Source organism: Chiloscyllium plagiosum, unplaced genomic scaffold (genome assembly GCF_037043375.1).
Source record: "Chiloscyllium plagiosum isolate Xiang-an unplaced genomic scaffold, Cpla_swu_hap1 HiC_scaffold_5, whole genome shotgun sequence".
In the NCBI taxonomy this organism is placed as follows: Eukaryota; Metazoa; Chordata; class Chondrichthyes; order Orectolobiformes; family Hemiscylliidae; genus Chiloscyllium; species Chiloscyllium plagiosum.
The window spans coordinates 86,236,574-86,252,243 of record NW_028270143.1 but is presented as its reverse complement, the minus strand read 5'-3'; the positions used below and the strand labels follow the sequence as shown (position 1 = coordinate 86,252,243).

General features: G+C 42.9%; 2 protein-coding genes across 23 annotated transcripts in view; one reads left to right on the top strand and one right to left on the bottom strand.

Annotated features, from left to right (window-relative positions):
* Window positions 1-15,670, bottom strand: part of ptf1a (pancreas associated transcription factor 1a) — a 187,563-nt gene that overhangs the window by 115,234 nt on the left and 56,659 nt on the right. The window contains exon 3 of one of the 11 annotated variants that reach the window (XM_087987422.1): window positions 12,371-12,477. The exons of the other annotated variants lie outside the window; for them this stretch is intronic. The gene's annotated coding sequence lies outside the window, so the exon portion shown is untranslated. The remainder of the gene's footprint in view (window positions 1-12,370; window positions 12,478-15,670) is intronic. 11 annotated transcript variants of the gene reach the window in all.
* The window catches only part of LOC122550035 (uncharacterized), a 342,505-nt gene that overhangs the window by 280,026 nt on the left and 46,809 nt on the right, over window positions 1-15,670 (top strand). For all 12 annotated transcript variants that reach the window (XM_087987408.1, XM_087987404.1, XM_043690454.2 and 9 more), the window contains 2 exons: window positions 5,504-5,644; window positions 6,214-6,305. In XM_087987408.1, coding sequence (XP_087843534.1) covers window positions 5,504-5,644; window positions 6,214-6,305 — 233 coding nt within the window. The remainder of the gene's footprint in view (window positions 1-5,503; window positions 5,645-6,213; window positions 6,306-15,670) is intronic.

The window sequence follows — 15,670 nt, the reverse complement described above, 5'->3', positions numbered from 1 at the left end:
CAGCCTGTGTAATTTTCCAGCAGACAATGGAGAACATTTTACAAGGTGCACCCCATTGCACCACTTATGTAGGTAACAGGAAAGACCAAAAAGGAACACTTAGAGAACTTGGACATAGTCTTTAGACATTTGTCCCAGGTTGGTATATGCTTTAAAAGGGAAAAATGTATGTTCCAGGCACCCCAAGTGACCATCTTGGGCTGTAGAATTGACAAGATCTGGATATACCTGTTGGAAGATAAAATGAGGGCAATCATGGTGGCTCAATGGTTAGCACTGCTGTCTCACAGCAAGGACCCAGGTTTGATTCCACCCTGTGATGATTGCCTGTGCAGCGTTTGCTCATTTTCCCTATGTCTGCGTGGATTTCCTCTGGGTATTCCAGTTTCCTCCCACAGACAAAGATGTGCAAATAGGTGGATTGGCCATGCTAAATTGCCCATGTGTCCAGGGATATGTAGGTTAGGTGGATTAGCCATGGGAAATGCATAGTTACAGAGATAGGGTCAGGGAATGGATCTGGGTGGAATACTCTTCAGAGGGTCAATGTGGACCTGTTGGGCCGATTGGCCTGTTTCTGCACTGTAGGAATTGTATTCTATTCAAAGGTGCCCTAGCTCCCACATGTGTCCAGGAGCTTAGGTCTTTCCTTCGGTGAAATATTGTGGAAAGTTCCTGCATAATCTGGCATCCATCCTGGCACCTTTGCATCAACTGTTAAAAAAAGGTCAGCCCTAGAGAATGTTGCATAGCCAAGCCACAGCTTTTGGGTAAGAGAAGAAACAGCTATCATCCTGGAAGGTGTTACTGCACAATAGTCCAGTGAGACCTGGTATTGACATGCAATGCCTCCGTATGTGGCATCAGGGTGGTAGTACCTCTTATTTGGCCCAATGGAGAGGAATGCAAATAATCTCTACATCCAGGACTTTAGCTAATACAAAGCATACATTTGCCCAGATAGAGAAGGAAGGTTTGGCCGGCATACTTGGAGTCAGGAAATTCCACCAATACATTTACAGATGTGAATTTGTAATAATAACAGACCACAAACCCCTGCTAGTTCTACTTAAAGAGGACAAGGCAGTGCTGCACAAACCTTCAGGCCAAAATCAGTGGTGGGCTCTAATTCTAAGTGCATATAATTTTAAGTTGGAACACCATCTGATAGGCCAATTAGTATTGAGCCATGTCTCACTACAGTTACACCACTAGTGGTATTGCTACTAGAAGAGTCCTTTAAATTTTCTCGACACACTTCCAGTCACAGTTGACAATATCAGACTTTGGACACAGAAAGATCTGGTCCTGGCAATACTGATGATGGGAGAAACCAAAGAGCCATCACAGCCAGAATTGAAATCTTTTTGGACCTGGAGAGACCGTATTGAAGTAGAAGATGGCAAATTATTATGGAGAGCAAGAGTGATTGTCCTGAGCAAAGGTCGCCACCAGACATTGGTTGAATTCCACTAGGGTCATCCAGACGTTTCCAAAATGAATATGTTGGCGATAAGTTATGTCTGGTGGCCAGAACTGGATGCAGACATAGCTGCATTGTTGGGGCACTGCCCAGAGTGCCAACAAGGACAGAAATTACCACCAACAGGTCCCCCACAATCATGGAAGTGGCTGGGTAAATCTTGGATTCGATTACATATTGACGATGCAGGTCCTTTCATGAGCTCAGTGTTCTTAGTCATTGTGGCCAACCACTTGAAATAGCTGGACATGCACATTCATCATACATGGGGATGACAATAGAAAAACTGTGCACGTCTTGATGATAGAAAATCTGTGGCACGGTGGCTCAGTGGTTAGCACTGCTACTTCACAGTGTCAGGGACCCAGGTTCGATTCTCGGCTTGGCTGACTGCCTGTGTGGAGTTTGCACATTCTCCCCATCTGCGTGGGTTTCCTCCCACAATCCAAAGATATGCAGGTCAGGTGAATTAGCCATGCTAAATTGCCCAGTGTTAGCTGCATTAGTCAGGGGTAAATATGGGGTAGAGGAATGGGTCTGAGTGGGCTGCTGTTCAGAGGTCTGGTGTGGACTTGTTGGGCCGAAGGGCCTGTTTCGTACTGTAGGGAATTTAATCTTTTGCAATACACAGACTCCAGGAAGCATTGCTCACAGATAACTGACCATCATTTACTAACAGGGAATTTGTGTATTTCCTAAAGTCAAATGGGATTCAACATACAAGGATAAGTCCATGCCAAGCATTATCCAATGGTCTGGCACTAAAAGCAGTCCAAACTTTGACATCAGATTCAAAGAAGCAGCCTACAACTTCACGAGATACAAAACTGCCCTAGTTTCTATTTGATTACAAGTATCACCCCTCATGTAACTACAGGGACAACTCCAATAGAGTTACTAATGGGGAGAAGAATCCACACCAGGTTAAATCTGATCCTCCAGGACCTAGGGCAGGGACGGTGAAACAGTATCAGGAATACCAATGCCGGACACAACACTCCACTAAGCAGGAGAGACAGTTTACTTCAGGAGACAAAGTTTGGTGTGGGAACCATGGGAATGGGTCTGTATGGGTAAGAGGCATGGTCGATGCGAGGTCAGGTCGATTGATGTATAAAGTTTGGGTAGGTGTGACAGTCCAGAACAAGCACCACATGAAGCTACAAATTAGCAAATGGTGCAGGACCAAAACATGTCTGGCTCCCCGACTGTTTTGGAATCTGTGGGTTTTCCCTCTTCACCAAGCATTGAGAATACCTGAGAATCTGAGATGGGCACAGCAGATGTCATTGCCTCAATGCCTTTGCCACCTAAAGAGGAGAATTATTTCTTTCCAGGATGCTCCGGGCACATGAGGCAAGCTACTCTGCGTTAAATGCTGCTCATGTCAGAGGCAGAGTTGGAGGATCCTGACCCAGTGCTAAAATTCCCCAGGAGGAGCTACAAAAAAAAAGAAGCAACCTATGTTATCAGACTCAGAAGGGGAGGGCTGTAGTGATCATGATGAGGTCCGTCAGGCGGACCTCTTAGATTATGAGTTCCATGATTGGGGTATTAATCTGGTCCATACAGGAAGCTATGGCTGACAGATATAAATAGGGATATCAGAGGTTCTGTTTACTCTGAGACCTGGCTCTGAGGGAGCTGGATCAATGTCAAGGATTCTCCATGTGTAAATAAAGGGTGTCTTGGTGACAGGATACCATGCTGTGTGGAGTCACTTTGATATCCAAGGAACTTTCTTCCTCCCTATGTCCAATAATCGGTGTAGTTCAGAGACTAAACTCCAATCCAAAGCTCCTTGAGTGACAGATATTTACTTGCAGATGCATTTACTTTGGATCACACCTGGATCCAGGAGTTCATGCATGCTACCAGCCTTAATACATCCCCTGTCCTCTCATCCTTAATATGTTTTAATTGACTACTTAATTATTCTATTCAATTTTTAATGTTATTTTTATATATTTTATTCACCTTACTATCAATGCCTATCCTCTTTTAAATCTTAGGAACAGAATATGCCTTACTTTGAGTCATCAAGGCATAGAGATGTACAGCACAGAAGCAGACCCTTCAATCCAACACGTCCATGCCAACTAGATATCCTAACCTAATCTAGTCCCATTTGCCAACACTTGGCCCATATCCCTCTAAACCCTTCCTGTTCATCTACCCATCCAGATGCCTTTTGAATGTTCTAATTGTACCAGCCTCCACCACTTCCTCTAGCAGCTCATTTCATACACATACCACCCTCTGTATGAAAATGTTGCCCCTTGGATCCCTTTTAAACTTTTCCCCTCTCACTCTAAACCTATGCCTTCTAATTCCGGACTCCCCCAACCCAGAGAAAAGATCTTGTAGATTTACGGTAAGGCTACATTTTAAAAACTATGCAGTTATCTGTTCCAATGCTGTGAGCCCTCCCAAGGTTCCTCCAAGGTCAACTGTGAATTTCGCTGTTTGTTTATTTTTCCTAGACACACTCTGATGTTCAGAGATATTTGAGCTCAAACAGCAAAGTCAGTAACCGTGCAGATTCACTGCTGTGTCAGACAACAGTGCAAGTTTCTTTCTCAGACCATGTGGTCGCTGCCTTTGCCTGTCTGCCTACTTTTTTAAAGTGCTATTGTTTTGATCTTTTGTCCCCCAAAGTTCCAAAACAATGCAACAAGAAATAAAACAGTAATTGCTGCTCCTGGAATTCGAGGAAATCACCTCCAACACCTAAAATTCCTCCAAAAAGGAATAGCTCTAACAGCCACAATTTTTCCCGTCCGACATCTTGGATTTATGAGATACTCAACCTTCTTCTCTTCTAGTTGAGTAGGAACCAGTTTGTACAGGATGAAACAAGTTAATAAAAAGCAAATGAGCACTTCTTTCTTTTTCCACCTAACTTCATCATTCTGTTCAAAGTCTCACTCAATACTAAGTCACAATAGAGATGCCTCTATTGATATTATCTGAAGATGAAGCAATAGCTGAGCCCTGGGTCCAGAAATAAAAACAGTTTAAGCTAGTTTCCTTAAGTAACTTGTGTCTCCATGCTTAAGCTTGAATGAAATTTAGAATTGAAGTAGTAAATTGCAGTTAAATGTGCAATATGAAATACAAGCAATATTATATTTTTAAAGGTGATAAAATTTTCCCTTACTCACCCAACTCTTAGCATTTAGTTCAAAGTTGTTATCTTAACAAGTGGAAGACCCATAATGAATGCAATGAAAGTGTTGATGACCTCCTGTATGCATTGGTAAGGTTATGCTAAATGCTAATATAATCTTTCCAGGTCTTGGAAGGACCCTCTGGTGAAGCATTTAAAAATACATTAGAAGTCCTTAGGCTGTGTTTCAAAAATATTCAAATGTCAAAATCTAAGTTGCCAGCTCACCGGTGTCAACAGGGACTTCTAAGGGATTCCCTTACCTTATTTGTTCTTACACAGATTGCATAGACGTTAGTAAGAATAATAACAGTAACAAGCAAAGACATCTGTCACAACGCAAAGCACTCAGATGGAGAATGTACAGATTTTATACCTGAAGTCTAAATCATGACATAATGAAACTGTTATAATTAGATTGAACAATCAAATTAAATTTACTGTGAGCAAATTTCCAAATAGAGTAATTGGCTTAGTTAATCAATTCTGAAAGAGTACAGAATACTTACACCACCCATTTTAAAATATAATTAATTATTTTTCCAAAGTTTGGAACTTCAAAACAAATTCTAGGCCTGGGAAAAACAGATAACAAATGTATGCAGACTTGGACAATTCAAACATCGACATTTTATCTGGCATTCACAATGAAATTCAGTGTGAGATAAAGGTCCTCTTTGCCTCTTATGCAAATGGAGAATTTCAACCCATATTTTCTATTGTGTAATATCAATTGGTTATTAAGTAATAGTAGCAATTTGTAAAATTTCTTGTCCTGCACTGATAACTAATTTTGTTTCATGCAGCTTCTAAATTCACAATATCACTGTTTATTCTTTCTTTTGATGCAGATGGAAGAGCAGGAGCGAACTGCTCAAGAGCTGGCTGTGTCCTTAAAAGAAAAGGAAACAGAATTAGCTCACCAGAGGAAACTCTCTGCTGCACAGAAGGAAACTGTCAAGGAGAAGGAAGTTTGTCCAGTGCCAGAACAGGTAATAGAGATATATTTTCTGTACACAGGGTTTGAGGAAAGCTGCTGTAGAAATACATGTGCACTATGTATAATAAAAATAAATGTTGAAGAATATTTTTGTCACAAAAGTAAGCAGAGAAAGTCTTCCCTTGAAATATAGATATCTTTATAAATCAGTAATAATACTCATGATTTAATGTGCAGTGCAGAAAGAGGCCATCAGGTCTATTGATTCTGCACCAACCCTCTGAAGAACACTCCTTCCAGACCCCACAATATCCTCATAGCCCTGCATTTGCCATGGCTAACCTATTTAAATTATACATCCCTGGACACTATGGGGAAATTTACCTCAGCCTATACATCTTTGGACTGTGGGAAGAAACCGAAGTACCCAGTATAAACTCCAGACAGACAGTCACCAAAGCCTGGACTTGAACCTGTGTCCCTGGTGCTGTGAGATAATAGTGCTAAATATTGAGCTCTAAATGGTACTAATTTTTGAAAAGAAGTTCATGGATGCAGCTGGCAAGAATTTTGGATAGCCTTTTAGAAAACAATTGTTCTTCATTTTCATGTTTTTCACAGGTGGAAACTGAGCCTATGAGTAAAGACAAAGTCATTGAAGATCTTCAGAAACTCAAGAAGATAGAGAAAGAACAAAGAAAACTTAATGAGAGGTAGATAGTATGATATGTGCTGTAAGTGGCTAAGTAGCACAGTGTATTGAAGCCTCAGTATTAAATAAAAATTCAAAGTTTGTGCGAAGATTTGTAGCTCGGGTGCTCGTTGTTGTGGTTCTGTTCGCTGAGCTGGAAGTTTTTGTTGCAAACATTTCGTCCCCTGGCTAGGCAACATCATCAGTGCTTGGGAGCCTCCTGCGAAGCGCTTCTTTGATGTTTCCTCCGGTGTTTATAGTGGTCTGTCCCTGCCGCTTCCGGTTGTCAGTTTCAGCTGTCCGCTGTAGTGGTTGGTATATTGGGTCCAGGTCGATGTGTTTGTTGATGGAGTTTGTGGATGAATGCCATGCCTCTAGGAATTCCCTGGCTGTTCTCTGTCTGGCTTGCCCTATGATAGTAGTGTTGTCCCAGTCGAATTCATGTTGCGTGTTGTCTGCGTGTGTGGCTACTAAGGATAGCTGGTCGTGTCGTTTCGTGGCTAGTTGATGTTCATGTATGCGGATTGTTAGCTGTCTTCCTGTTTGTCCTATATAGTGTTTAGTGCAGTCCTTGCATGGTATTTTGTACACTACATTCGTCTTGCTCATGTTGGGTATCGGGTCCTTCGTTCTGGTGAGTTGTTATCTGAGCGTGGCTGTTGGTTTGTGTGCCGTTATGAGTCCTAGGGGTCGCAATAGTCTGGCAGTCAGTTCCGAGATGCTCCTGATGTATGGTAGTGTGGCTAGTCCTTTTGGTTGTGGTATGTCCTCGTTCCGTGGTCTTTCTCTTAGGCATCTGTTGATGAAGTTGCGCGGGTATCCGTTTTTGGCGAATACCTTGTATAGGTGTTCCTCTTCTTCTTTTTGCAGTTCTGGTGTACTGCAGTGTGTTGTGGCCCTTTTGAATAGTGTCCTGATGCAGCTTCGTTTGTGTGTGTTGGGGTGGTTACTTTCATAGTTTAGGACTTGGTCTGTGTGTGTGGCTTTCCTGTGTGTGTACAAGGGTATACACACACAGACCAAGTCCTAAACTATGAAAGTAACCACCCCAACACACACAAACGAAGCTGCATCAGGACACTATTCAAAAGGGCCACAACACACTGCAGTACACCAGAACTGCAAAAAGAAGAAGAGGAACACCTATACAAGGTATTCGCCAAAAACGGATACCCGCGCAACTTCATCAACAGATGCCTAAGAGAAAGACCACGGAACGAGGACATACCACAACCAAAAGGACTAGCCACACTACCATACATCAGGAGCATCTCGGAACTGACTGCCAGACTATTGCGACCCCTAGGACTCATAACGGCACACAAACCAACAGCCACGCTCAGACAACAACTCACCAGAACGAAGGACCCGATACCCAACATGAGCAAGACGAATGTAGTGTACAAAATACCATGCAAGGACTGCACTAAACACTATATAGGACAAACAGGAAGACAGCTAACAATCCGCATACATGAACATCAACTAGCCACGAAACGACACGACCAGCTATCCTTAGTAGCCACACACGCAGACAACAAGCAACATGAATTCGACTGGGACAACACTACTATCATAGGGCAAGCCAGACAGAGAACAGCCAGGGAATTCCTAGAGGCATGGCCTTCATCCACAAACTCCATCAACAAACACATCGACCTGGACCCAATATACCAACCACTACAGCGGACAGCTGAAACTGACAACCGGAAGCGGCAGGGACAGACCACTATAAACACCGGAGGAAACATCAAAGAAGCGCTTCGCAGGAGGCTCCCAAGCACTGATGATGTCGCCTAGCCAGGGGACGAAACGTTTGCAACAAAAACTTCCAGCTCGGCGAACAGAACCACAACAATTAAATAAAAATATTTTCACTATATTCATCCACACAGCAAGTAATTCTTTTGGCTGTATTGTTGACCGCCCAATTAGATACTTAAGCCTAAATATTTATGAAATTGGCTTGATATGAGAGGCATTTAAAAGTAGCGACAGGACCCATTTACAGGATTCACCCAATTCCCTACACCAACTTGAGATAAAGGTCAGATGGTGAATCTGCATTCTGCACTGTCAATCTGGCCAGCTACGTTGTGACGGTAGGTATCTTATCAACCTCGCAATTCTCATGGAGTTGAGCCAGCTTCTCAGTGATTCATCATCCAGGGCTTGTTGGAGTCTTGAATTTTGTACAGTACTAGATTTGGGAAAATTTTGAATGACAACTTTAAATTGTCTTATCCATAATTTGATACACAGTGGTATTATCATAATTAAATTCCTCACTATCAACATAAAGTCATGGACTCATGCAGCAAAGTCTGTTGCTTCGGCCCAAGTCATGCATGCTGACCAGGTTTACCAAAACTGAACTAGTCCCATTTCCCTGTATTTGAACCATATCCCTCTAAAACTTTCCTATCCATGTATTTTACATGTTGTGATTGTACTCAACTCTACCACTTCTTCTGGCAGCTCATCTGGCACACCATCCACTGTGTAAAAAAGTTGCCCCTCAGGCCCTTTCTAAATTTTTCCTTTCTCACCTTAAACCTATGCCCTCTAGTTTTAGATTCCCCTATCCTGGGGAAAAGACATTGGCTATTCACCATATCAATACCCTTCATGATTTTGTAAACGTCGATCAGGTTATCCCTCAGTCTCCTATGCTCATTGGGAAAAAAAACCACACTCTCCAGCCCTTCTATATAACTCAAACCTTCCAGTTTCAGTAAAATCCTTGTAAATCTTTTTTTGCAGCCTTTCTGGTTTAATAACATCGTTCCTTTAGCAGGTCAACTAGAATTGTACACAGTACTCCAAGTGTGACCTTACCAATGTCTTGTACAGCCACAACATAATGTCCCAACTCCTGTACTCAATGCTCAGATCAATGAGTGAAGTGTGCCAATGGCCTTCTTCACTGCCCCATCTACCTGTGAGGCCACTTTCAAGAAACTATGTACCTGCACCCTTAGGTCATTATGAGAAGCAACACTGCCTAGGGACCTACCATAACCCTGTGTATGTCCTGCTCTGGTTTGCAAACCAACATGCAACATCTTGCATTTTTCTGAATTAAACTCCATCTGCCATTCTTTGGCCCACTGGTCCAGTTGATCAAGATCCCATTATACTCATAGATAATCTTCTTGACTTTTCGCTATACCACCAATTTTGGTGTCAACCATAAACTTATTAACCATGCCTCCTTTATTCTTATCCAAATCGTTTGTATAAATGACAAACAACAATGGATCCAGCATCGATCTTTGCGGCACATCACTGGTCACAAGCCTCCAATCTGAAAAACATCCCTCTTCTACATCCTCTGTCTCTTATTATCATGCCAATTTAATATCCAATTGGCTAGCTGTTCCTAGATCCCATGTGATATAACTTTACTGACAAGTCTACCATACAATATCATGTCAAAGGCCTTGCAAAAGTCCATGTAGAGAACAGCCACCACGCCGCCTTCATCCATTTTTTTGGTCATCTCTTCAAAGAACTCAGTCAAAACATCCTGGGTCTTATTTTTCACACAAAACCTATTGGACAAATCATACAAGTGCAGTGGCTGTAGGAGAAGGTGAGAGGCTGGTAATTCTGCAGTTAGTAACCCACAGAGAAAAATAGGAACATAAATAGGCTATGCATCTCTTCAAGCCTGCTCCAGTATTCAGAATCATCATGGCTGATCATCCAACTCAGTGCTTTGCTCCTGCTTTTGCTCCATACTCTTTGATCCCTTTAACCCTCAGAATTATATCTCAATCTTCTTCTTGAATGCATTCAATGTTAGCCTCAACCACTTCCTGCGTCCTAATTCTCCAAAGCTTGTCCATCATTTAAAATGCAAAAGTTAGGAATGTAAGGAAATATTCTATCTTGCCTGGATGAGTGCAGCTCTGACAATACTTCAAACAGATTAGCAACTCAAGACCAGGCATCCATGAGGCACTGTGGGCCATCAGCAGCAGCAGAATTGTACTCCAGCACAATCTGTAATCTCTTGGCCTGGCTCAAACGTTATCATCAAGCCAGACATTATCACCAAGCCAGAGGATCAACCCGGTTCAAAGGAGAGTGCAAGAGGACATGCCAGGAGCAGCACCAGAGATAACTGAAAATGAGGTGTCAACCTATTGAAGCCACTAATGAGGGCTAGTTGCATGCCAAACAGCATAATAAGGAAGTGATAGATAAAGCTAAGTGCAGATCTAAGCTCTGCAATCCTGCCACATCCAGTTGTGAATGGTGGTGGTTTATTAAACAACTCACTGAAGGAGGAGGCTCCACAAATATCCACATCCTCAATGATGGAAGAGCCCAGCATATCGGCGCAAAAGGTAAGGCTGAAGCTTTCACAGCAATCTTCAGCCAGAAGTATCAAGTAGATGATCCATCACAGCCTCCTCCAGTGATCCCCAGCATTCAACCAATTCGATTCACTCCATGTGGTGTCAAGAAACAGTTGGAACCAATAGATACTGCACATGTTATGGGCTCTGATAACATTCCAGCAACTGTACTGAAGGCTGGTGCTCAGAACTTGCCACTGCCTACCCAAGCTGTTCCAGTACAGTTACAACACTGGCATCTGCCTGACAATGTGGAAAATTGCCCAAGTATGTCCTGTACACAAAAAGTAAGACAAATTCAACCTGGTCATTAATCACCCCATCAGTCTACTCTCAATCAGCAATAAAGTGACAGAAGGTGTCATCAACAGTGCTATCAGCACCTGCTCAGCAATAACCTGCTCACTGATGCCCAATCTGGGTTTTGTCAGGGTCACTCAGCTCCTGACCTCATTACAGCCTTGAACGAAATGTGTACAAAAGAGCTGAATTCCAAAGGGGAGGTGAGATTGACAGCCCTTGGCCAAGTGTGGCATCAAGGAGCCCGTGTAAAACCAGAATCAATCAGTATCGGGGGCAAGCTCTCTGGTGGTCAGAGTCATACCTGAGACATGGGAAGATGGACATAGTTATTGAAGGTCAGTCATCTCAACTCCAGGACATCTCTGTACAAGTTCCTCAGGGTTGTGTCCTAGGCCGAACCATCTTCAGCTGTTTCATCAATGACTTTCCGTCTATTATAAGCTCAGAGTGGGGAAGTTCGCCAATGATTGCACAATGTTCAACACCATTTGCGACTCTTCAGACATTGAAGCAGTCCAAGTCCAAATACAACAAGACCTGGACAGTATTCAGGCTTGGGCTGACAAGTGGCAACTAACATTCACGCCACACAAGTGTCAGGCTATGACCATCACCAACAAGACACAATCTGACCACCACCCCTTGACATTCAGTGGTGTTACCAGCACTGAATCCCCTATTATCAACATTCTGGGAATTTTAATTAATCAGAACTCAACTGGACTCACCACATAAACAAAGTGGCTGCAGGGCAGGTCAGAGACTAGGAATACTGTGGCAAGTAACTAATCTCCTGAAAACCTAAAGCCTGTCACCATCTACAAGGCACAAGTCAGGTGTGTGATGGAATGCTCCCCATTTGCCTAGATGAGTGCAACCCCAACAACACTCAAGAAGCTTCATACCATCCAGGACAAAGCAGACAGCTTGATTGACACTACATTTACATGCATCCACTCCTCCACCACCAATGCTCAGTAGCAGCTGTGTGTACTATCTACAAGATGCACTGCAGAAATTCATCAAAGATCCTCAGACAGCACCTTCCAAACCTACGACCACTTCCATCTAGAAGGACAAGGGCAGAAGATAAATGGGAGCAGCACCACCTTCAAATTCCTCTCCAAGCCATTCACCATCCTGACTTGGAAATATTTCACCATTCCTCCAGTGGCACTGGGTCAAAATCTTGGAATTCCTTCCCTAATGGCATTGTGGATCTACCCACGGCAGATGGATTGCAGCAGTTCAAGAAGGCAGCTAACTACCACCTTCTCAACTCGGGATGGGCAATAAATGCTGGCCAGCCAGTGATGCCCATATCCCACAAAATTAAGTTAAAAGAAGTCCTCCACATATTTGATAATGAAGTGTGTGACCACGGTAGCAGCATTCATCGAGATTTTCCACTGTGTACCTGAATACGGTCCAGTCCACCAACTCCAAGCAGTCCCTGAGACGGTCTTCTGCTGCCTTGGACCAGCATTGTACTTCTATTTGTGAAGGATCCTTTCATTTCAGCTTCTGCTTGTAAGGAGTAACACAGCGCTGTGATCTGTGATTTATAATTTAAGCTAGATTTTAACTTTAAATTCTAAAGCTTTTTACACTATGATCTTGCATTGAAGATATTGGGGTGGACATTTGACAAACTATATACTGGTGAGCCTGGTGTCAGTGCTGGATAAGTTGTTGGAGAGGATTCTGACGCATAAGATTTACATGTATTTGGAAAGGTAAGGACTGCTTAGGAATAATCAACATGGCTCTGTGCAAGAGAAATCATGTCTCACTGACTTGATTGAGATTTTTGAAGAAGTGACAAAGAAGATTGATGAAGGCAGAATGGAGAAAGTTATGTATATGGATTTCAGCAAGCCGTTTGACAAAGTTCCACATGGGAGACTGGTTAATAAGGTGAGATCACATTAAATCCAGGGAGACCTAGCGATTTGGATAGAAAATTGACTTGAAGGTAAGAGACAGAAGGTGATGATAGAGGATTTTTTTTTGGACTGGAGGCCTGCGACCAACGGTGCTGGGTGCACTGCCTTTTGTTATTTATATAAATGATTTGCATGTGAATAGAGGAAGAATGGTTAGTACATTCGCAGGTGTTACCAAAATTGACAGTGTAGTGGAGAGTAAAGAAGCTTATCTCAGAATACAAAGGGACCTTGATCAGATCAGCCAATTGGCCGAGGAGTGGCAAATGGAGTTTAAATTAGATAAATGTGAAGAGTTGCATTTTGGTGCGGCAAATCAAGACAGAACTTGTACACTTAACAGTAGGATCGTAGGGAGTGTTACCGAAGAAAGAGACTTTGGGCTGCAGCTTCATAGTTCCTTGAATGTGGAATCGCAGATAGACAGGATAGTGAAGAATGCATTTAGTACACATGTTGTTATTGGTCATGTCGCCACTGAACAGGACATTGGTTAGGCCACGTTTGGAATACTGCATTCAATTCTGATCTCCCTGATACAGGAAAAATGTTGCTAAACTTGAAATGGTGCAGAAACGATTTGCAAAAATGTTGACAGGGCTGGAGGGTTTGACCATAGGGAGAGGAATTGTAAAACCTGCGCCCACACCTCCTCTCTCACCTCTATCCAAGGCCCTAAAGGAGCCTTCCACATCCATCAAAGTTTTACTTGCATATCCACTAATTTATTGTATCCGTTGCTCCCGATGTGGTCTCCTCTATATTGGGGAGACTGGGCGGCTCCTAGCAGAGGTCCTGGGCCTCCTTCATCGCTGCTCCCTCACCACCAGACGCCTGGAGGAAGAACGCCTCATCTTCCGCCTCGGAACACTTCAACCCCAGGGCATCAATGTGGGCTTCAACAGTTTCCTCATCTCCCCTTCCCCCACCTCACCCTAGTTCTAAACTTGCAGCTCAGCACTGTCCCCATGACTTGTCCTACCTGCCTATCTCCTTTTCCACCTATCCACTCCACCCTCTCCTCCCTGACCTATCACCTTCATCCCCTCCCCCACTCACCCATTGTACTCTATGCTACTTTCTCCCCACCCCCACCTTCCTCTAGCTTATCTCTCCACGCTCCAGGCTCACTGCCTTTATTCCTGATGAAGGGCTTTTGCCTGAAACGTCGATTTCGAAGCTCCTTGGATGCTGCCTGAACTGCTGTGCTCTTCCAGTACCACTAATCCAGAATCTGGTTTCCAACATCTGCAGTCATTGTTTTTACCTCGTAGGGAGAGGCTCCATAGGCTGGGGCTATTTTCCCTGGAGCATCAGAGGTTGAGGTGTCACCTTATAGAGGTTTATAAAATGAGGGGCATGGATAAGATGAATAGCCAAAGTATTTTCGAGGTCCTTCTAGGTTGTAGTGGCCTTGGGTTTGGACAGTGCTATCTAAGGGCCATAAGTGAATTTCTGCAGTGCATCTTGTAGATGGTACACATGCTGCTACTGTGTATCAGTGGTAGAGGGTGTGAAATGTTTGCTGATGTGGATTTGCAAATATAGCTGCCCCTTTTAATGTCCAAAATGTATCTCTTTACATGCTCATTACAGACTTGTGTCTTCTCTTGTATGATGTCAGATCCACATCATTAGTCACATTATCATAATTTGCATGCATCTCTTTATACCATATTTCAATGCCTGGCAGAATGTTCTACTTTTATGAATGAATAAATCATTTTTTAAAATTCATTTAAGAGATATCAGATTCACTGGGTGGACCAACATTTATTGCCCATCTTTAAGTACTGTTACGAAAGTGGTGGTGAACTGCCTTCTTGAACCACATCAGTCCATTTGATATAGATACATCTACAGTACTGTTAGGAAAGGTGTTCCAAGATTATGTCTGAGTTACACTGAAGAATCAGGGATACATTTCCAAATCAGGAAGGTGAGTGGCTTGGTGAAGGATGTGAAGGTGGTGATATTCCCATTTATCTGCAGCCGTTGCCTTTTAGGTTATAGTGGCCTTAGGTTTGGACAGTGCTATCTAAGGGACATAAATGAATTTCTGCATTGCATCTTGTAGATGGTACTCATGCTGCTACTGTGTATCAGTGGTGGAGGGAGTGAAATGTTTGCTGATGTGGTGTGAAACAAGTAAACTGTTTGGATGTGGATGGTTTTTGTTAAGGTTCATCCTGAGCAGCTCCATAATGCAGGACCCAGTGCCGTACAGTCTGTTCCCTGGAACACACACTGAAACAAATATCGACTATGCTTGGAAGACTATCACCTTGGTGAAAGATTCTCTTTGGTTTGCTGGAAACCTATTGGTCTTCTAGTGCAAAGAGTTGACCTTGGCCAAGTGTTGCAGACTGCCAGGTTTCAAGATCCAGGACACCGTGCTAAGGAAAGCACTAAAGCTTGGGTCAGCAGCTGCCAGGGGATAGTGGGGAAAGAGTACCATTTAAGGTCGTTCTGCCAAAGTACAATGAAAATCTGTATTGGACCATCACAATGCCTCAAATGTAAGTAAATAATGTCCTATAGACAAATGTCTTGGGCTTTTTTGCAACTGCAGGGAATGACAAATTCCAATATTTATTTTTTCTTCATGTGCAAAGATTACACAGAACTGCTTTAGTAATTGTGTATGTACATAAATATTTTTTAAGAATAAAGTATATCTTTGTAATGTAAAAAATAATGGTTGTCGTTTTAGTCTAGTCAAATAGACAGTAAGAGTTAGAGATCTGAGTTTGGTGACTAGTGAATTAGGT